This window comes from Corvus kubaryi, unplaced genomic scaffold (genome assembly GCF_017639235.1).
Source record: "Corvus kubaryi isolate FWS band 111438036 unplaced genomic scaffold, C.kubaryi_AGA036_p1.0 split1-37374, whole genome shotgun sequence".
NCBI lineage: Eukaryota > Metazoa > Chordata > Aves > Passeriformes > Corvidae > Corvus > Corvus kubaryi.
In genome coordinates this window covers 1,602,924-1,625,912 of record NW_024582079.1, presented here as the reverse complement: position 1 = coordinate 1,625,912, position 22,989 = coordinate 1,602,924, and the positions used below count along the sequence as shown (strand labels likewise).

The window sequence follows — 22,989 nt, the reverse complement described above, 5'->3', positions numbered from 1 at the left end:
GGTGACCTCAGATCCAGTCCCCATCAGCCTGCAAAAGCCTCCTAGTTTAACAAAAAAATTATGCCAGAGTTTCTAAAGATGAACTTTTTATAGCACTGATTTCCCCAACAGCCCTGTAATGACACACTGCAATGGCATGAATTATTCAGCAGAGAGGATAAGCGAGCTGCAGCAGTGCTGGCAGAGTCTCCTAGTGCGGAATGACTTTTGCTCCTTTGATCTCTTGGGCGGATCAGCAGCAGCTCAGCATCCCCCATCTTTTTTTCACATGCCAGGCTCTTCTTTCAGCTGCAGCCCCACTTTTGGCATAAACAGGGAGATGAGAAACCAAGGCACAGCTTTGGTGGGGTAGAGAAAAGCCCAGCCCTACAAACCCATAAGCTCTGCCCACAACCTACTTGCATAAATGAGGTCGGAAGAAAAATTAACTTTTCCGAGCAGCAAAGCTGGAACACTTTTATTTGAAACCCTCACTAGGAGGAAAAATCGTGTGTGCTGTGTGGGTGGGGGTGGGAACAGCACAGGGTGGGATCCTGGCTGCCTGCTGGGCTCCACATCTCCTGCTCTCACTTCTTTTGGAAGAGAAACCCACACTTCACACCCCAAAGCCTTTACACATAAAAAATAGATCATATTTATTGATTAAAGTAAGATACATGATTCAGGTGCAGTAGCAGCCCTCCTACTGGGCAGCACCCGTGCTGTACACTGACAATATCCATAGGCACGAGACATGGACGTGACCATCGCTATATTTACACAGACAAGTTTCTTGGTTACTGAGCAGCCTACAATATACAAGTGTCAAGTTTTCGTGTCCATCGGGTCCTGCACCAGCTCCCCCTGGCTCAGCAGAGGCCCCACACCATGTGTGCCACCAGCACCCCATCTTCAAACACCCCTGCTCACCCCAACAAAAGGGAAGAGCTGCAAAACCCATTTAATGCTTCTGTGATATCCCAGTCCCCTTGGAAACTAGGTCTTCACTGCTGCTTGCAAAGTGAGTTTGGATGCCAAGAGCCTGATCAGCAAACCCACTGATGCCCAGTGCCAGGCTGGGGACATGCCTTGGCACACAGCTGTCCCTAAAATGTGGCCAGCTTTCTTGGAGTGCACTACTAGCAGGGCAACAGGAAGCAATCAGACATCCCTTGCTCGTCACAGCACTCCCTCCTCTGGTGAGGGTGAAATTCTGACTCAAACCCAACCCCAAGGGCCACGCTGGGGTCAGTACACAGAGATGGACCTGAATATTGCACTTCTCCCGCCTGTGTCATGCCCTGGAGCCCCTTCCCAGCCCTGGGTGCTTCCTCTCTATCCCCATGGTGCCCTCCAGAGGGAGGATTTGAGTTAAAGCTTTGCTCTGCTCCTGACCAAGCAATGCTGGTCATGCCAAAACCTTCCCCAGCACAGCCTTGGAGGAGATGAGGTGAACCCCAAGAGATGCAGGGAGCAGGCGAGGGGCTGGAAAGGGGCAGTGACGTGACACAGACCCACCCCACACCTGGCCACGTACCAGCATGGGGCACCCAGAACTGCCAGCAAAGTGGACACAGTGCAGACACAAGCACCACCGAGGGACAGCCAGGCTGCAGGGACACTGCTCCACACAGCCCTCTCCTCCCAGAGCCCCATCAAACACCAAAAATAACCACAAACCTCTGCCTCCACCAAAGACGGGAATGCAGCCCACTGGTGCTGTACTCACCCTCCTTTCCCACCACCAGCAGCCTTTGCCCACCCCCAGGGAGACACAGCTGCAGTGGGATGAGGGATGAAGGCTCTCCACAGAGAGATGGCATTTGGGAGATGCTGTGTCAGTAGGCAGGAGTTCGGCCTATCCTGTGGAGGATGCATTTGCTCCCTTGTCTTAAAAAAAGTAGAAATCCAGCAGAAAGGCAAGGAAATTCTCTAGGGAGGAAGCTGGGTTCTCAGAGGAAGGAAAGCAGTAGTGCCGTGGGACTGTCCCCACCAGGCATGCACCAGCCACGACAAAAGAAGCAACAGGAGCACAGGGAGAAGTGCTAGGGAGCTGCATCCTACAGGAGGAGAGGAGCTGGGTGGAGGCAGAGGATGCAGAGGAAGTGGAACCAGGAGAGAAAGGGTTAAATAAAGAAATATCATGGAGTTTTTGTGTGTGATTTGACATTCAGTATCGGCCTGCAGACGCAGGCGGAGCGTGCCGGGGCCAGCTCAGGCACTGTAAACAAGGTGATGTATTCTTGTGGCACGTGGGCAGCTTGTGGTGACCGCAGGGGACACCCTGTCCCACCCAAAGGGGACCAGCTCAGCCCCTCCTTATGGCAGAGCCTGCTTGCTCCCCAAACGCCTGGGGTTCTATAAAGCTTCTGAAAGCCAAGCACTGAGTTGTGCGCTGGATGGGGATAAATGAGTGTCACTACTGAAAGCGTGGGCCAGGGCTCAGCAAACCCTCCCAGGTCAGGGAGGTGCCGTGCCCAGTGCCCAGCTCCAGGGCCTGCTCAGACTTCCTGCTCAAGGTAGCTGGAAACAGAGCTGGAGCACTGCAGGAGCCAATGCTCATGGCTGGGGATCCAGAGCTGTGGGCCCTGGGATGCTCCTCACCTCAGGCTCTGCCCACCCTCCCCACAAGGCTGGGGTGAGGAGGCAGCTCCATGCTCTTTAACCTGAGCTGAGGTTTGTCTGTTGCTGTAAAAATAAAGTGCTCAGGGAAAAAAAAAAAAATCAAACTGGCACAAAAAAGAGTAGTCCCTGTTCCCTGCCCTGACTGAAGGGACAGGGGAAATATGGAAAGGTGGGGATTTAAAAAAATAAAAATAATAAAATCTACATCCCTGGGATTCCTCACCTCTCAAAGTGACTATTTACAACCACCTGCCCTAAGAGCCCCCAGGGAAGGCACTGCCCCAGCCTGGATCCCACCTTCCAGACACAGCCCAGGGCAGGATTCTGCTGCGGCCGGGCAGCCGTGATAGCGGGCAGCCCCATCCTCTCCCAGACCAAACCCACCATGCCTCCCAAGAGGAGAGGGGAGGGCGTTCCCAGCAGAGCAGTGCCCCGTGTCCGTGCACCCCCAGCTCGGCAGCCGGCAGGGCCGGCAGGGCGGGGGGACTGTCACTGCACCAGGACAGTGGTGACATTCACCACGGTGGCCGCGGGTGCCACCAGCTCCACCAGCGCCTCGTAGGTGCCCACCACGAAGCCCACGAAGCCGAAGAGGCTGATGGCGATGTCCTTGGCAATGACGAGGGGGTGCATGCCCTCGGAGTAGTAGGTGGCAATCTCCAGCAGTGGGGGGAAGATGAGAGCCAGGGCGCTGCTGCTGACGGAGCCCACCAGGGAGATGACGAGGTCCAGGCGCGGGATGAGGATGGCCAGCACGCCTGGAGAAGGAACGGACACGACATCAGTGCTGCCACGTCCCAGACTGCAGGACGCTACTCCCTGTGTCCAAGCAAGCAAAACCCCACCCAGGGATGCCGCTGGCTGAGTCACACCTCTGCCCGCCTCCCTGACAGAAGACAAGGCTGCATGTTTTTCCGGCAGCTCCTCCCGAAGAAGCAATTAAGCTGTTTGAATTAACAAGCCTTTCTGTCGCCCTGGGCACCACCAGAGCGAGCTCCAGGGCTGAGTAGGATGGGTGCCGCTGGCTGCCAGCCTTCCCGACCGCCCCTGTGCGAGCCAGCACTCCTGCTCCCCACACCTGGGGAGCCATGAAGCCTCAGAAACCCCATAAAAGCAGGAGACGGGAAGAAAAAGGCATCTCCCCCCAACCCAAATCAATCCGTGTGGTTTGCATGTGTTTAGAGCTGCTCCAGCAGCAGCACGCCCACGGCACAGCCCGAGGGAGAACATTTGTTAGGTGAAAACTGCAGCCAAGGAAAATCCCCTTGGGAGACTCCTGACAGCTTGAGTTTAGCAGTGCAAGCTCCGGGATATTCCTGCTCCCCCTCCTCCTGCACGGCGCCAGGGGAGGACAGAGGGATGTCACCAGAGCTCTGCACAACACAAGAGAACCCTCTGCAAGCAAAGCAGTGCTAAGCTCCAGTGCTTAACCAGTGACCAAGAGAAATAAATTGGTTTATTGCTTTGAAAGCTCTGCTTGGAAACAGGAGACACCTAGAACCACGGCAGGTCCCTTCTCTGTGGAGAAGGGACATCTCAGGGCTCCTTACTGGAGGGATTTGTTCTCTCCCTGGCTATCAGCTACAGGCAAGAGAGGCTGCTGGAGCCTCCCTGAGCCAAAGATCACCCATGGAACTGCAGGAGAAGGAAGGCTTGGGAGACTGACTGTGCCACCACTGCAGCACTGCTGTCATCTGGATAAGCCTAGAGATAAACCATCCCTTCACCAAGGGAAACAGCAACAAAGGTCCTGTGCCAGTTTATCCTGGTGCTCAGCCCTGCACAGAGCCGAAGGAGTGCTCTGCCAGGTACCAGCTGCAAGCAGCATCCCTGCTCCAGCAGCCTGTGTGGAGAGCAGAGCAGCTCCCCTCCAACAGCATCCTCAGCCCACCCCACACTGCTCTTTGGACTCAAAAGTAAACAAAATTATTAACTCCCCTCTAAAATAAGAGATTTGAAGCACCAGCTGCAGTCCTCAGCCTCCGGGGAAACAGTCTGATTTCTGCAGGTATTAATTCAAAGGGTTTTATGTGTGCTGGTTTTGAAGTCTAAGCTTGAAAGACACCCATACACCAGATTGCATCCTCTCTTTGGAGCTAAAGCTCTGGTGGGGGCTTGTTGTTCGGCCACACAGTCATCCAATGAATATTCATGCAACCCCCCTAATTGCTTTTATCCTCAGCAGCAGCCACAGAGATCCCTTACATGGAAGGGTGAGGGGAGGAGGTACAAAGGAACCAGCATCCTTCCCCCAACACCTCTGCTGCCTCCCTACTCCCAAATAGGAGAATACAGCCACTGATGATGCCTAAAGCCATCCCATCTCTCCAAACCTTCACTTCCCTAGCTTGGCACAGCCCAATACCCTCCAGGAGAGGCCCCAACCCCACAAGCAGGCTCCCAGTCCACCTACAGCACCAGGGTGGCCAGAGCACATTGCCCAGCATGGCAGGATTTCATCCCTGCACCCTCTGAGGACATGAAGGCTTCAGGAACTCAGCACAGAGGAGATGGGCCTTGCCCACCTCTGTTAATGCAGCGCTTCTGGCCCATCATTAGTGAGAGCCCAGAAACAGCAGCACCCTGCTCCCAGCCTGCTCCACCACCCCTGAGTGAGCACCATGCTCCTCTCAAACCCAAACCAAAGCCAGCTGGGACGCGTGGCCAGGTCCCTGATGCTCAGCTCTGGTGCATCAGCAGCATCAAGCCATGGAGCAAAGCTCCATTTCAGCAGGGGACGCCGGGGAGCTCAGTCAAGCGTCTCAGCTCTGCTGACAACAGCAAGCATTTAGTCCTCAGGAATCAAAGCCAGCCAAAATCAGATACCACCTAATTTGCTCCACACCTTTCCCAAAGGTCCACCAGGCTTGAGCCAGGAGCCTGTTCCACCAGAACCTCACTGCAGGCACCACACACCATGAAGGGAAGGGACCCTGTGGGGCTGCTCCAGGCACACCTGCCCTGCACACTCTGCACTGCAGCATGCCAGGGCTCTGGTTCTGGGTCACCTACCCCTGTCAGTTGTCTCCTGCTGTGCTCCATGCTGCAATGAGTGCATGGGCACAAGAACACCCCATCCCTCACGGTCAGTGACTCCTCTGCAGTCGTGTCCCCATCACACAGGCACGAGGAGCCTGGCTGCACACTGCCTACGGAAAACAGCCTCTGCTCTGGGCTGCCCTGGCACTGAATCCTGTGCTGGCTGTTTCATGCAAACCCTGGTGGGACTCAATGTCTCACAGAATTGCCATCAGGAGAATCCCAGGCCTGAGGCTCCATGGGGATCTGCCACTTCTAAACAATGCAGTTTACTACTCCTCCACTGAGCAGACTGGTCCCATACAGAGGGGGCAGAGGACCACGGCTGCTGCTCCTTGGAGGCCACCTTGACCTGCTGGCTTGCATTAGCCAGGCCCAGGGACTGCCAGCTGTGAGGGCTTGAGCAGCAGGGCCAGAGGTGCTGGGGCGAGCGGTGAAGGCTCAGTGGGAAGGAGGTGCCACAGCATTATAGGGAAGTCAGACAAGGTGGTTTGTACTCACAGGTCACACAGACCAGGGCCATCCTGAGGAGCAGGTTGACCAGCCAGCCCCAGCGCTCCGACACCCGGGCCACGAGGGGAGGGATGATGATCTCGGCAGGCACGTAGAACTGCACGGCATAGGTGAAGAAAATCCCAAAGGAGAAGAGCAGCTTGACAGCTTGGTACAGCCTGCAAAAGACAAGGACACAGTGAGACAGGCTCTTGCTCCAGCCCCTGCAACATCAACAGCAGAAAGCAGAAGGAGAATGCTCTGCAAAGACTTCTGTGAGTCAGTGGTCTCCGCTCCTGAGCACTCTCTTAGAAAATTAGGGGTGATGCATTTAATTCACAAAGACCTCTCTTGAGCAAGAGATAGCAAAGACACGTATCAGCTGCAGCCATGATTACACATTCCAGCTACTGCTTGGCTTCTGAGGAGGGGGAAGAGGATGGCATTGCTGGGATAACTCTGGGCTTCCATGCAAAGTGAATATCACAATGTTCCAAAAGCAAAGCAACATGAACAGGCAACTCAGCCTCCTCCATCAAACAAAAAAGACCAGCTATTTTTGGAATGCTGCATAATACATGTTTGGGGGGAAGACAGTTAAAAGAGCAGTTTGGGCTGAGCAGAAGGAAGGCAGAGTGCAGAAGGCTGCAAACAGCACCTCGGGCTCACCCCAAGTCAGATCTCACCATGTCCCAGATCCTGCAGCAATACAGTGTGGCTGCAGGAGAGAGCCAGTCACAGGTGACCACAAGGCACCTCCCAGCCCCACCTCTGCCCTCAGCTTCCCAGCAGCAGAAAAAGCCTCTCCAAAAGAGAAGTAACATCTGGTTACCTCACATATGGTCCTAACCCTTCCCCAACTCAAGACATGCTAACCAAGCAGGAAACGTGGGTCCTGGCCATACCACTTGGGTAAATATGGGGTGAATCCAAGCTGAGGAATGTATCTGGCTCCTGCCTTCCCTCTACCTTTTTTGGGCCTGTGCCCTTCTGTACGCTGTGTCTCAGCATCCATCTGCTACGACAGCCTCAAATCAGAGAAATCCAAGCATTCCCATGCAAGACAACTTTGAACACTAGTGGCAGATTATGGCAGAATCAAACATTTCCCACAGAGTTAGGGATCACCTAAGTGAATGGAATGTTACACAAGTCTATGGGACCAGACCAGATGTATTCAAGGCTGTGGCCAACAGCAGCCTGAAGCCACCTTATCATCTTCAAAAGAGCAGGGTGCTCAGAAGAGGTCCTGCTGCCTCAGGAGGAGAATAATATCCACCTTCAAGAAGGATGAGGGAAGCTACAGGCTAATCAGCCTCACCTCAATCCCCAGAAGAGTATGGGTTAAATTCTCCTGGCTTCCATTTCCAGGCACATACTGAACAGTAGGGAGTGCCAGCAGGGATTTGCCAAGGGGCAATCATGGAAATATCCTCATCAGTGACCTGGATGAGTTTTCAGTGACCCAGAACACATTCTCAGAAAATTCCAAGCAAGATCAAATTGGAGGAAATGGCTGACACAGCTTGGAGCAACAACATGATGCCATAGGCAAAGCTCAAGTGCAAAAACAAAATCCCATGCATGGGAAGGGGTGGGGCCAGGAGAACAGGACCTGGGGCTCTTGGTGGGCGGCAGACTGAACACGAGCCAGTGGCAGGACCCTGCAGTGACTAAGGTCAATCACAAATCAGGCTCTTAGCAAAAGCATAGCCAGGAGGTTAAGGATAGGGATTATGGGATTACTTTCTTGTTTAGGGCTTGTGCATCTTGAGTATTGTGTCCAGTACTGATACTCCCACGACAGGACACTGACCTATGTGATGGGTTAGCAAAGCATAGTCTCGGAAGTGATGTCCTTGCAAAGGGGTACTTACAGCTCCTCTGTGACCTGACAGAACCTATCAGCTGGCCAGTTTGAATATGGACAATTCTTTGAGCCTTTTAAAATCGTGACCGCCTCTGTGGTCCACACTTAAGAATAGACAAACTCCGGGCACAGCTCTCTCTCGTTTCTGATGCTGGCACAGGTGGCTGCAGGTCCCCGTGTGGGGGTTGGTGGGCTCAGCCCAGGCCCTGCTCGGGCCAGGCCAGGCTGGGCCACGGCCATCCTGGAGCCAATGGGCCCTGTTCCACCTGCAGAACCCCCCCACAGCCCTGCTGTGGGCAGCCAGAGCGGCCCAGCTCCCCCTCTCCAGTGCGGCCAAGATTCAGCCGAAAGCTGCACCGCTGTCCAGCAAAGATCATGTGAGCAACAGCAATAAGAGAAATTCCAGCTGCAAGGCCTGGGTGAGATTAACCCTTTTAGTGCTGTGAAGAGCTGAAAACCTGAGGGAGGAGAAAGAGGAGATGCTTAAAGCTGAAATTCTGTTGTAAAGCTATGATATATCAGAGTACCCGTTGTAATCTCATGAAGGCATGGGGGGGTGGAGCGTTCAACTTGTACTTGTGAGCAAAAGCACCTGCGCTGAGATAGGCAGATGCTGAAGCAGCTGTAATTTGATGAGAAGTTTGAACAGGGAGAGATGGAAGTGATGAGGACTTTTGCTCCAAATGGAAAAGGAGAAAACCTCAGTTCCTAGAGATGCTCCCAGAGATAGTCCTAACGATGAAGATGAGGAAGACCCTTTGCTCCCAGGGAAGGAGAAGGGCCTCTGTTCTTAGAGATGAAATGCTCCCAGAGATGGGTGAAGAGAACTTTTGTTTCTGAACAGCTCAACCTTAAAACTGTACCCCAGTAATTCAAGATTGGACCCTCGAAAGCAGTTGTGGGAAAAGCTGCAAGTTGGGGGAAGGGACTCACATGCGAGCAGAGAACCAACCCGGGCGGCTGTCTCGTTGTGATAATGTTTTCATAGCATGGGCAAGAGAGACTCCTCTTCCTAAATGGACTGAACAAGGTTGTTATGGAAGTGATAAACAGACTGAACATCTCAAGGGTTGTCTTTTTACATTGTCAGTGGGAGAAGGGAGAAAGGTGGGGGGAGAAGAGGAGTTCTGAAGCTGTGGTATGATTTTATTTTTCCTTTTTCCCTCTTTTAGGTCTGTTAATAAACTTCTTTATATTCTTTCAAGTTTGGTGCCTGCTTTGCTTTTCTCCTAATTCTTATCTCACAGAAGGTAAATAGTAATGAGTATTTTGGACCAATCCACTACACCTACCAGAGCAAGTTGAGTGCAGGCTACTAAGATGGTTGGGGCTGGAGCATGATTTACAAAATGAGCTCTGGGCTCATTCAGCATGATGAAAAGGTTAGAAGGGGATGTTATTAATGTCTTCAGCTGCCTAACAGGAGGGCATGGAGGAGAGAGTAACAGGCTCTTCTTGGAGCATCACAGCAGAAGAACCAGGTGCAGTAGGACAGAGCTGCATCTCCAAAGGATGATTAAGGGCCAGAAGAAGAGCCTGGATTGGTTGGGAACCACTGTCCTTACCAATATTCAACATTTAAGCTGGCCCTGCTATGAGCAGGTGAGAGGACCCAGTGATCGCATGGTGTCCTCTCTAACCTAAATCACCCTGAGGTTCCACAGGCAAACTGAACACAAAGTTATCTCCAGAGTCCAGAGTGCACCCATGCAGCCACACGTGTGCACAGGAGCCTTGAGCCACTGACTGGCATATCTTATCACTGTATTCCCAAGCAAGTGATTCTATAAAAACCATGAAGTGCTCCAGGGCAATCCATGATTAATAGCTGTTATTAAAAAAAAAAAATACAGAAGGCTGTGTACCTGTCCTGCACAGGTCAGGAACCAGGACAACAAGATCAAAGGGCATTTTAAATTCCAAGAAGAGGAAGAATTCAAGCATTACCCTTGATCCACAGAAAACAGGGGCCCATGCAGGGCCTTGGAGAGGCACTCTGCCAACCGCAGCAACGCCTGCTTCAATCCAGATTGCCATGCCAGGCAATCCCAAAAGGCTGCAAGAAGTGAAATACCCTCCTGGGACCGTAAGCTCTGTCATTACCTACCTTCAACCGGCCACATGCAACCCAACAGCTTCCCCCTCACTATAGCATTTCTTCACCCTTCAGATGGTGCAGTGAGGCAACCCTTCCGAGGAGGCAAGGAGGATTTCTGCACAGCAGCACAGTATTTTGGACACTGTGGTTAGACCTGGGCACTGGGAACTGACACACTCCTCATTTGAGGAAGCTGTGGTTTCAGAGAAATGAAATTGGGAAAGTCCTTAGTCACCCTATAACTCAACGATTCCCAAGATGTTCACCAAATCTGCTCCAGAGACCTCCAGGCAATGGCTACAGACAAGGAAGGCTGCAGCACCTCCACCACAATCCTTGCCTTGTCTCCCAGGTTGCAGGCAAACCCCATGACTTCTCACCCACAGCCTTTATGACCAGCTCCTGCAGCCCAGCCTTTTACTGCCAGAAAGAAAACCTGTGGGCGAGGCAGGATGGGCAAGACACTCATTTCAAGAGCAAGTCTTTACCCAACACCTGTGGTTTAATGCACAGGAGCAGTAGTCAAGATTTTATCTCAACTATCACAGCCCTTACTTGAGGTAAGTCCAACATCCACTGAATGCTCTGCCCAGAGGCGACGTGCACAAACATCAAGGTGTCCTGCGTGTCCCTCTCAAGTGACAAGGACCACAGCACACCTTCCCTGCAGCTGCCAGCAGGAGCCCTGCCACATGCCCAGGTTTCCCCAGGTGCTGATTCCAAAGGGCTGTTCTCTTCTCACTACCCAAAAAACCCTATGGCTACCTTCAGAAAAGTAGTTTACTTTAAGAAAAGACAGAAGGTGTGGATACTCCTAGAAACATGCATTTGCACTCTTCTCTCTGTAGCCTAGCAGGTCACAATAATCCCATTCTAAGGACCTGTTCTAAAGGTATGTCATTCTTCAGGGCAAACAGAGCTGAGATTCCCTGCAGAAGCCCCTTTGCAGCATTTCAGGTCAGCAGATGCCATTGCAGGCTGTGGCACGCAGAGCCCAAACCTGGAAATGACCTGCTTTCCACCTTCAGAGGTAGCAGCATCTCATCCCCTCCACACTGTACTTCAGTTTACTGAGCAGAAGAGATCACACCTCCTGTGCTCGGCACAGTGGGATTGAGACCTCCCTACAACACAGGCACATCTTTCCACCAGCCCCATCCCTCCTCATTGAGAGCAGGGACCTGGCAGAGCTCCAAGCCCCTGCAGGGGACAAGACAAGGCTCTCGGCAGCAGCAGGATCTTCTACCACACCAACACCAACATCCAGCAGAGCAGTCACTACACAGACCCAGCATGAATGAACATCCATGCACTCAAACTGAAAAGAAACCCACACAGCAATAATTAAAGCAAAACCAGGCTCTATTTTCATCAAATCTTTGCTGTCTCCAGAGGCCCAGCTGTGCAGCTCTACAAGGGCAGCATGTGGAAGCCCCAGTGACTCAAAACTTGAGTCCTGCCCAAATTTACTCCAACAGTGAGACAGTGAGTCACACTGCATGGTGCTGGGTGCTACTAACAGCAGAGAGGATGGGCAGGGGAGGAGGACAGGCACGCCCAGCTCCAGTTCTCACTCTGGTCTCTTGCAGGATTTCAAGCCAGCAGAGACCATCAAAGAGAACTGCTTGCATTTCTCCTGTGGGATGAATACGGAGCCATGACACCCATCCCCCAGGACAGAGCAGCACACAGCTTAGGCAGCTGCTGCAGCAGCCACCAGCCCTGGCAAGAGGAGCAACAACACCTCCAAGCAGGCAGGCATGGGGTCAGGCCACAGGGCTCCAGACAGCAACTGGAGCATCTCAAGAGGCTTCACCAGATCCCAGAGGACAGACAGGTCTGGGAGGCTGCTGCAGAGCTCAGCCCCCATGGAAGGAAGGGGTATCCTCATGGCACCAGTGCTCACAGGCAAAGCATTGGCTCGAAATGAGCCACATCCAGGCACAATGTGGATCCAAGAAGTGGGAGTTTGAGCTCCAGAGCTGCAAACAAGGAGCACAACCTACACATGGAGACGTCACATCTCACTCCCTCTGGGAGCTCCCAGCTTTGGATTTGTTTTTCATGTGCTACATTTGAGGAAGAGAAGCAGGTTTCGCACAATTCAGTGATGTTCTGGTATGGCTGCACGGGGGTTGTCTTCAACATCTGCCAGCGAGAGCACTGCTGAGAGCCAAAAAGATGCCACAAGGCTCCAAGAAAAAGGCAGGAGTTGCACCAACCCAGGCAGGGACCATCAGGGACCCCAATGAAGCAGCCTGAGCTCCAAGACCAGGCTCAGACACCACAGCAACGAGCCTCTTCCAGCCTATACATCAGACAACCCTAGTCTCACTCCTTGAAGTTTGGCAAATATGGCTATCTTCATGCTCACCCAGATTAGTTCTCTCAAGGAGTCCCCTGCCACCCCCTCTCCCACCTCCCTGTCTGGGACCCCCCAGTCCTTCAACTCCCCACAGGGACTCACCAGCAGTTGGGCAGGTTGAGTGTTATGCTGGCCTGAATGTCTGCCCCGAAGCGCAGGTACCCCAGGACGCTCAGGCTGATGTACAGGATGGTGACAGTGGTCATCCCCACATAGAGGATGACTGGGAACTGCCGGGGGTTCTTCATCTTGTTTTCCAGAGGCAGCACCTGGGAGAAGACGAGGAGGAGGAGGAAGATGACAGAGCAGCAGGTTGCCCATTCCTCTATACTCCTCAGGCCCAAAAAGCTGGAGGGGCAGCCCCATGGCCAAGCACATCCCACCATGCCAGGGGATGGGATAGTCACACATGGAGCCTGGAAAATCCAGCTGGAAAAAAACTGTACTGGAGATCAAGTTTCTGTGCTCCCATTGGAGACCTTCAGGCTCAGCACAGGAAGTCTCCAGCAGGTCACCCATGAGCTTGCCTTAAGAATGGGACCTGCTCCCTGCCCTTGGCAGGAGCTGTGCCCAGTGCTGGGTCTTGGGGCAATACCAACCACCCAATACCTTGGGTGCATTACACTCTGCACTCCAAAACAGCACAGCCATGCCCATTATTTTACACTGTCCTATTTTCCCCAGCAAATCCTGGAAAGACCAAGACACTCTCCTCTGCTATCAAGTTTGTCTGGACAGATTTCAACCAGGCAGGACAATAAAAAGAGGAAGGACAGAGGTAAGTCTCTGACCTCTATAATGCTAACACTAAATATAGGCCCTCAGCAAACATTTTTATAACTGTCCTTGGGTGGTGTTGATTTCAAGAAGAGACACAGTGCCAGATCTGGTGAGGAGGTAGGACAGGAATAACTTTTATTTGCTTCTTCACCTCCAAGTCATGCAAGGAAGAGAGCATTTGTGCCTCAGTGCTGGCAAGAACCCTCTGCCCAGGGCATAGCATTCAGTAAACACTCCTCCTGTAATGGATTTGGCCTTCTCCAGCCCCATGTTTACACAGCCAGCTTATATTAAGAGATGAAAACATTTTTTCCTCCTTTGAAGGGAGCTCCCGGAAACAACCCACAACATCTTAGGGAATCATTAAGCTCTCCACCCACCCAGCCAGCTTTTTTCATGGATACAGTTGGTCTATTTACAGCATCTTGCATGAGAGGCCCATTTGCATGGGCAGGCTGGGGCCACGCGGCTGCCGAAGGGAGATCTCGGTGCCTCCGCAGCAGGGTGGGAAGGAACGGATCACATCTTTTCATGCCAGACTTTTTGGCCTCTCATTTAGGCAACTTCAGGATCCAGCCTGGTAACAAGACTCAGGACAATTCCTGATCTGCAGGCCAGCCAGCAGAGCCCAAGGCAGAGGCTGGTGTGATTCTCAATCTACTGCCACATAAAGCCACCTTTAAAGCAGCAACCAACCTCCTGAGGTTTGGAGCACGTGTTCCTCCAGCCTCAGATGGAAGCACCAGAGTTTGACCCAGGAGATAGCCTGGAGCTAAAGCTAACAGCATCATCCAGAATTTGGGCTATTGTCTGAGAAGTTCAGCTGCGAATGCAGCTGCAAAGCAGAGCAGGTGCTGCAGCAAGTCTGAGCAGGGCTGAGCCTCCTGTGCAGCAGTCCCACTGCCCCACACCCAGACTTACCACGCCAATGCCTTCAAAAGCAAAGATCGCAGTGCCAAAGAACAGAGGGTAGGTCTTCCAGGCTGCTGCTAGAGGCAGGTTTCTGGGATCAGGAATGTCCTGGAAAAAAGCCCATGCAGAGTTCAGACACAGGGAGGATGGGGAAGACCTGGCCTGTTCCCATCACTCCCTGTCAAAGCCCCACGGTGCAGGGAAAGCCCTGCAGGGCAGAAAGAACCATCATGCCCACAGGAGCAAGCAGCACCCCACAGCATCCAAACACCCCGAGCTCCCTCCACCTGCAAGAACACGGGACAGCACAGAAATGAGAAGGGGGAATCGTGCACACCTACCCTGACAATGTACTGGTAGATCACAACAAGGCTGACAAGCATGGCCACATTGGCCAGCATGGAGCAGATGGACAGGACCTTGAGGTTCTGGATGAACGTGAGCAGCACCACGAAAGGCAGGAGGGAAAGCATGTACAACCGGGAGTCCATGGTGGGGGTCATCACCACTGTCCTGTTCGAGCTGCAGTCATTGGTGGTCCCGTTTGCAGCAGACACAACCTGGGGAAGCACAGAAAGCCCTGGTGAACCCCATCTCACAGGCCTAAAAGCCACAGATCTTAGCAGCCCATTCCAGGTGGGTCAGAGCACCCCAAGAGCTCACTTCAAACACAGCTAGCTGATTAAAATCATACCAACACATGTTTTCAGATAGTTCTGAAGCAAATCCCTGTTATCTTGCAGGGGGCAGAGGTGGGACTGGCTATGGCACCTGAGCCAAGACAGCAAATCCTGCCCGACCCCATGTTTACCAAGCAGGAGGACTCAGCAGCCAGGCCCAGAGGGGGCAGAGAGCACAGGATGCATATTTGCACAGCCCCTAAGGCCAATTGAGCAGAGAGGAAATAGGCACTAAGTACTATTTTCAAAGGGCCTTTTCCTCTTGTTGCACCAAGTTGTTATCTAAGTCACACAGTCCTTCAGTCAGTCAGCGCCCGTTCACGTGCAAGGACATCTGGAAACTACTGCTGGCCTCCAAGTTCACTTTCTTCATGACAAATCATTCTTTCCTTGGGTCTTTCATTCCAAAGGCACTCCAGGCCATGTGCTCACTTCTAGAGATAGCTCAGGAACCAGGAACCAGGCGGCTGAGCCATCCCTCCCAAGAGCATGGGCTCACTGAATCACCAATACAACCATGACTAAGCTGGTTCAGGTCGTGTCCAGTCACTGCAGCAAAGAGCGACCTGAAAACTTATTTAACCTGCTCCAGAGCAAGTCCTGCCCCAGAGGAGAGGCTGAAGAACTCTGTGTAAACCAGCATCCTCTGTGGGAGAGGGCAGAGCAGGGCCACACACCCATGGGGACAGTGCTACTCAAGCCCCAGCCTGCCCTGCCTCTTCATGGCTTGCTCCAAAGCCGTTTTCCAAACCAAAGCCCTGCCCAACACAGTGGCACCTCGCCCAAGGTACCACCTGCACCATGACTCCCCACCTAACACGCTGTTCCTCACCACAAAAAAAACCAAGCAACACTCCCCTCTCCCCACCCAAAAAAATTCCAAAACTAAAGCCAAGGGGTTTCCCACCTGTGGCCTAAAAAAATGGTGTGGATTTGCAGGTTTTTGCAAATTTCCCTTGAGGCTTGAGGCAGCCTTCAGTCTTTGCTGTGAGGGGCTGAGGAGAAAGAAGCCCACCTTGAAGTGGAGCAGGGGGCTGTTCCCAGGGGTGGGAGCCAGCAGCAGCCTGGTCCCTGCACACACCCTGCTGCCTCCTGCTCTCAGGGCTGGTGGCATCAGATCACCAGTGTCAACCCATTTACTCCTTCTGCCACCCCACAATGGGAATCTCCTCAGCTGCTGCTCCAGGAGCAGAGGAAGAGGCTCACACTGGCAGGACTCCCCCTTGCTCCCCCAGAAGCCCCTCTGAAATTGATGGCCATCAGGGAAGGGCACAGCCATGGTGGTAGTGACCAGACCACTGCTGCAAGAGCAGAGCAGGAGCACATGGGGAAAAAAGCTGAGCAGTGCCTGCAAGGCACTGAGCTGGCAGAGGCTGGGAATGGGGACTCATTATTCCCAGTTTCTTACAGAACAGGAGCCAGCCAAGAGGTTCAGGGTTTCTGTTTATTTCCTCCTGAGGCCTGGCAGGAAGAAACTCCTTCTCTAAAGATGTAATTAAGCTCCAGAGCCACAGGATGAGGAAAGAAACTGGAATGCAAACAGATCCAAGGAAGGGAGAAGAGAGGTTCACAGCAGGTCCTGGGACTCACACATTACCATCGACAGCAATAAACCAATTAACTGAGCGGGACAGGACAGAAAAGGCACAGTCCCTCTGATTTCACCCCTTTCCTGTTGTTCCCTCACTAGGAATGGCCCCACTTCTCCTAGGCAACACAGACAGCTCCAGCACCTCTGCAAAATCACAGAGATTCTCAGGAAAACCTGCTCTATTTGAACAGGAAAATCGATCCTCCAAAGTATCTGGGCAGAGGAGTGGTACTTTTCTGAGCAGCATATCCGACAGAAACCAGACCTTTGGTGAAGAACAGGGCACAGGACACAGGAACTAAGAACAACCCAAGCACCTTCACACCCTCTCACCTCCCCCCTGCTCATGAAGGAGGTGTAAGTCCAACCTGCTTCAGATTGTCCGCCAGAAAGACAAAGTACACGCAGCAGAAACCCAACTGAGTGATGATCAGGAAAAGTCCCACTATACGCCTGGAAAGCAAAAGAAGACCATTTGTCAGACAGATCATACAGAAGTAAGAGCGCACTTGGGTTGCTTTGGGTTGCACTTGCACAGCGCAGAGATGCTGCTCTCCACAAGGTTGGGGTGTACAGGTCAGAGCACACCCAGCTCACTTCTCTGTGATAAGGAGAGAGGACCTTTTCTCCACCCAACCTCACAGATCTCAAGCTCTCCAGTCTCCCCATCACTTCCACAGGGTCAGGACCACCCTCAAGAGAAAAGTCTCCTTTTTAGGTTTAGCATCTCCAGTCTGCTGCTGAATTGTCAGAGCTGAAAACAACACTCCCTGGACACAGGAACAGGGGAATGTTCCCATCCCCTGATGTGCAATGATCTGTGTGATGTAACGTGGGACACTCACAGGGCAGGGAGCAGCCACTGGATGTGTTCCATGTCTAGCAAGATGGGCCAGCACTGCAAGACCCTATTCATCCCTTTGTTATGCTGTGGAGACCGAGTTATCCCACTCCTTTAGTATAAGTCACATCTGGCTGGGGACAGTACTGGATCAAAGACCTCAGCATTACCTCTGGGGGACACTGAGCACTCAGGGCAGGTGAGCCAAATAGCATTTTATGTCACTTGTGCTAATCTGCTGACACAGCTCAGTGACCAGAGGCTCTTCTGTCCCAGCTGTAGCACATGCTGGGCTCAAAGACAAGTCCCTGCCTGGGGCAGGGGAGCAGTACCTTCCCCAGACGGCATGTGTCCTCAGGCAGGCACTGGGGCTTGCCTCCAGCCCGTACATCACGGCACCTCCATAGTCTAGAAACTGCTTCTGGAACCTGTCCAGAGAAGAGAGAAGGGTCATCAGATCAGCCCTGTCTGCTAGTTCCCAATGCAAATAGTGACATTAAAAGGAAAACAGTTCCTGTGAGAAAGAAGAGCAGTTCCCAACTGAGGCTTTGACATGGGCAACTTGCTGCTGAGGGGCTTTAGAAAAACCCCAGGGCTTTTTGGGCAAGAGGGAAGAACTGTAGGAGCTGCAGGGCTGAGAAGGGGAGTTGCTCCTTACCTGTTGCAGAAGTGATGGGCACATTTCACCAGGATGCCCATGCAGTGCACAGCCACGACTCCCATCACCAGCAGGCTCAGAGGACCCAGCTGCAGGGAAGAGAGGGGGAAGGCTGCACTCTGACGGCCAAAGGCAGAGCTGCACAGTACCTTCTACTTCCAGACAGAACTCCACGGGCTGGGTGAGTGCAAACACCTCTGGAGGCTGAACCAGAGCTCTGGTGCAGCTCCCAGGAACCAGCCCCCCCAGGACCAAGGAACCTGACAGAGCCACGAGCTTGGCAGGAATGATGGAAAAGAAGCAGGTTGGGGCAGTTTGGGCATAGCAAAGCACTTCCAGAATTGTTTTCCAAACTATCTTGCACATGCCTATTATGCAGATGATGAAGAGGTCATGGCCTGGACACAGCGTCCTGCCTGACCCCAGCAGAGGAAACCACAGGTGCAGCTCACACACTGAACTCCTTCACACCAGGCAGCAACAATGCAGGAGCAGCAGGAACAGTCTCAGCAGCAAAACAAAGCCACAGAGCTTGTGGTGCAAACATGTGAAAGTCACCAAACGCTGAGAGGCATCTGGGCAGGGACTCACACCCCAACAGCCCCAACACTGGCCATGTGAGCTGCCCAGTGCCCCGGGGTCACTCTGCCCCACAAGCTCCAGCACAGCAGGGCTGAGCTGCCTTACCAGGATGCCGGCATTCTTCACAGCCAGGGGCAGCCCCAGCAGCCCCGTCCCGATATTCCCCTTCAGCAGATGGATCAGGGTCTGGTACCAACTGAGGGAAAGCAGATGCAGAGGTGACTGTCAGCAGGAGCCCACACCCAGACCATACACAGCTTATCCTGTTGAGGGTCCACAGCAGCTCTGAACTGCAGCAGGAATGCACATGGACGTCATAATCCTGTACCCTGAAGCCAGCTCAGCCAGCTGGGACTGAGCTAGGTGTGAAGACAAAGACTGAACAAACAGATTTCGGGTGGGCATTTGCAAAACCAACTTCATGGCAAAACCCAGTATAAGCACAGCCCAACACCAAGGAGCTGCACAAGGAAGTCTCTGAGCTGAAGGGATCCGTCTCTGTCAGGAAAAGACAGCATCCTCTGCACACCTGGGCACAAGGAAACCCCCAAAACATGGCTGCAACATGCCCACCTATCTTCAGAATATGGGCATGCTGTTTGCTTGCCACAGCTCCCCATCAAACCAAGCTGAAGCAGGGGAATACTGGGAAAAGCACCAATCACTGCCCACTGCCAGCAAGCCCAGCTTCACCAGAGAGCAAAGAGCAACACTGGGGCAGCTGCTTGCTTGGTGCCAGCACGCCACAGATGCAGGACCACAGCCCTGCCTTCATCACCCCCAGGAGAACTCCCTATAAAACCACGGCTCCAGCATCGTCCAGCAAAGCCAGCAGGGAGCCACCATGACCTCCTCCACCCTCCCTGGTGCCGGGCCAGCCCAGGAAAGAGGGAAGCATCACTCACGTTGTCCCGTTGGTCTCCCCAAAGCGCTGGTAGGACTCAGGGTGGGCAAAGCCATTCATGCCCTCGGGAGGGCTCCCCTCCGGCGTGACGTCTGTGGAGCTGTAGTCATTGTAGTCCTCACTGCGGAGGCGCCGGGTGGACATGGTCCCTGTGGGGGCAGCAGCATTAGGGGTGCCCAGCTCAACAGCCCCATTCTCAGGCTCCTTGGGGTCAGTCATTGTGCAGAGAGACCGGCTCGCACTGCCAGAGCAAGGTCTCCTCCAGGGCTTTTATACAGTCACATGCTCCTGCCCAAGCAATCACGAAGTTGGCATGTCCTAAGGTCAAAGGTGCATGGCACATTCCCACTGGCTCTTCCTTCAGGCTCATGCCCATGTTTTGGGCACACCCAGCCAGAACGGGGTCAGGATCCTGCAGGCAGAGCCTGGAAGTGACCCACTTCATGTCAAACAAGGGAGCTGTGTACCCCTGCTCTAAGGGTGGTGAGTGTGACACCACAGGCAGTGGGGCAGGAGGGGACATGCTGGCACTGTGTCCCCAGCTCTGGCACTCAGGACTAGGGCTGTCAACTGGATGGGCCAGGAAAGTGTAACTGCTTTTAACTCGCACACAGTGTGCTGCAAGGGAACAGCTTGCTCTTGCCAGGGAAGGGAAAGTTTCCTAACTTCTCTTTTTTTTTCCCTTACTGAAGACTTTTTATTAAAGAGAATTTTTACAAAAATTTATTATACTCCCATCAAAGAGGAGACCATGTGCTGACAGCAAAACACCTGCCCTAAAGGTTTCACAGCCACGGAGGTGCCTATGGGACCAAGGGGCTTCCCAGGATGAGGCACCTGCACAGCCTGGAGCTCTTGCTCCAGCAGAAACTCTAGCAGTGTCCAGCAAGCCAGGAGCACCAGTACAAGCCTCAACAAGGATACACACCTCATGCCTTTATCTGGAAAACAGTCAGCTGGTTCAATTCCCACACATGCCACACCCAGCATCCCAAACACCCACTGGGAAGGAGCACCAGAGGCAGGGAAATTATGTGCAAAGCTCTTGTGCCACAGATTGGCGACCCAATCCCTGCCCCACGGCTCCTCCGGGCTGTCATGCACCATCCCTGCCCCAGCAGTCCTGGTGCTCCTCATCTCACTCCCCAGCACTGGTGGAGAACTGGGAGCAAGAGGAAGCAGCAGAGAAATGTCACTACTGCAAAAAACTATCTCGTTTCCTGCCAGAGCTCCTCGTGCACCCACTGAGTCACGCGAGCACCCACCAGATGCAGCCTCAGCACAGACCAACACATCTGGCTGTGCAGGGAATGCTCATCCCAGGCCACTCGGGTGCTGCTTCACCCCCAGAGCACCCAGGCATTCCCCAGAACACCACTCTGCAAACCTGGCTGCTACATAGAAAACAAGCCAAGAGCTGCAACCACTGGGAGGGTCCAGCCTGGTGATCAGAAGGGTAGCAGGGAGCAAGGGTTTTTCCTCTGCTCTGGATGCTCCAGATCCCAGCTGCTCTGGAGCAGTTATCCAGACCACAACAGCAGTGCTGTATTTCCTGCAGCACCAGGCAACAGCAGCAGCAGGAAGCAGCAGTGTGTCCCATGGAATAGCAGGCTCTGGAGCAGCAGTGATGCTGGCAGGCAGACACTCCAGAGCCGAAGGCAGCACATGCATCACTCCTGCCCAGCCTCCTCCCTGGCAGCCAGGACATGTAATCATGTCCTGAACCAGCTCCGCCGCAGGCAGGGCGATCCAGCGAGGCAGGGAGCGGGAAGAACGGCAGCAAGAGTTTACACAAGGAAAGCGTTAGAAGCTATTTGTCATCGGTGACCGGCCCAAGGGGCAAGAGAAGGACCTAGGAGGCTCTGCCAAGCACCATGAGCTGGCAGAGGGCAAGGAGAGTGGGCAGAGGGGGTCCAGGGCTGGGTCGGGCATGGGTACCCTTCCCAAAGATGGCCTGCACAGCATCCAAAGTACCCACAGCAATGTCTTGCAGTTAAATACAACATGGTGACATCACTCTGCCTGATCGCTCCCTGCGGATTTTTTTTCCCCTTCAAGCAGGCCCGTCTGCTTTCTGCTTTGAAGAGCCAGGGAAATGCATTCATCTTGACTTGCCTGCCTTGTGTCTGGATTAAAGGTTGCGCGGCAGCAGGGAGCGAGCACTCTGCTCTCCCACAACCAATGAGAAAAGCTGCAAAACATGTCTCATCCACACAACAAACACTTCAAACCAAAGCAAAACCCCACTATGCCACTTCGCCACTTCCTTGTCATTGAAAACAGCAAAGACAGGAACATCCACATTTGGTTTCCACTTCAAACCCAAGTCCTTGGCCACTTTCATGTGCGCGTTTTGCCACCTACACACAAGAGCAATTTCATCCTATTAGGAAAGCTGGGGGGTAGTGACAGCACTCTGTCCCTTACAGTGACAGCCCCATGCCAGAAGTCAAAAGCAAGATGTGATTTGCTGCTGACCCTGACAGCTCTCCCCAGCTGAGCTGGAGTTGTGTGCAGATCAGGAAATCTTCTGCAAAAGTGAGCAAAACTCACTGCTGGTTCCCATCATGCATGTTCAATCCTTAATTTCCAAAGCACTGCTTGTCACCCAGCTCAGCATGACACAAAGGAGAGCCAGCACTGCCAGATCCCCCTGCCCTGCCTGCACAGAGGTCACAGACAAGCCCATTCCCCAGGCCACCATGCCAATGCCAGCCCGACACCCCCCCAGTCACAGCATCAGTCCTCTTGACCCTGTGCTACCCAGTGCTCCCACAGCTCCAGAGACCCCCCAGATTCACCCTTCCAACGTTTCACAGCACAGCCTGGTCCCCACAACCCAGCTTCTCCCCACAGGGAGGCTGCTGGGCACAAACCCCACCAGTCTCCACAGCTCCCACCCCAGCCAGGCTGAGCTGCCCAGCTCTCCTTGCATCCCCACAGAGCAGCACAGCTGAAGCCCGCAGAGTGTGGGACTCCCTGCACCCCGCCAGTGCCTCACAGCATCCTCACCAGCACCTCACACGGGGGGCTGTGCCCCCTACACTGCACGGCATGCCAGGACACTCCGAGAGGACACTCACGAGGTGCCAGCCCTCATGCAGGGCATCGCCAGCACTCCCCGGAACACCCATGTCAGCCTCCAGCACCCCCGGGGACCCCCAGCACCCATGTCAGCGGCCAGGACCCCCAGACCTGGAGCACCCACCCATGCCCAAGGGCTGCCACCGATGCCCTGGAACCCCGAGTCCCGTCAGCGCGCCCAGGCTGCCCCGAGCACCCACGCGGGACGCCGGCACTGCCGGAACCCCGCGCATCCACGGCGGCCACCGCGCCCCCCGCATCCCTGGGCACGCCGCGGGCTGGCAGGCGGCTGACAGGCGGCTGACAGGCGGCTGGCAGCCCCCACCCGCAGCCCCCCGGTCGCTGTCGCGCCCCGGTCCTTGTCCCGGTGCCCGTCCCGCACCTCTCCGCCGCCCCGCACCGCCCGGCCCCGCCGGGCCCGCTCGCTCGGCCGCGCCGTCACGTGACCCCCGCTCAGCTGAGCGCGGCGCCTGCGCGCGGGGGGCGCTG

At 54.0% G+C, this 22,989-nt stretch overlaps 1 protein-coding gene across 2 annotated transcripts; it reads right to left on the bottom strand.

Moving 5' to 3' along the window:
- Positions 1-607: 607 nt before the first annotated feature.
- LOC121657786 (proton-coupled amino acid transporter 1-like) lies at positions 608-22,942 on the bottom strand. 2 transcript variants are annotated; one of them, XM_042013879.1, is made up of 11 exons: positions 22,883-22,942; positions 19,418-19,565; positions 18,618-18,708; positions 17,931-18,019; positions 17,605-17,700; positions 16,800-16,884; positions 14,502-14,720; positions 14,170-14,268; positions 12,571-12,737; positions 6,145-6,314; positions 608-3,362 (listed from the first exon to the last, which is right to left on the bottom strand). In XM_042013879.1, exons 2-11 carry the CDS (start codon positions 19,558-19,560, stop codon positions 3,094-3,096), a joined length of 1,428 nt encoding a protein of 475 aa, XP_041869813.1. In that variant the 5' UTR covers positions 19,561-19,565; positions 22,883-22,942; the 3' UTR covers positions 608-3,093. The 2 variants fall into 2 exon arrangements, with proteins under 2 accessions (XP_041869813.1, XP_041869812.1); XM_042013878.1 differs by lacking the exon at positions 22,883-22,942 and having other exon boundaries at positions 19,418-19,855.
- Positions 22,943-22,989: the final 47 nt, after the last annotated feature.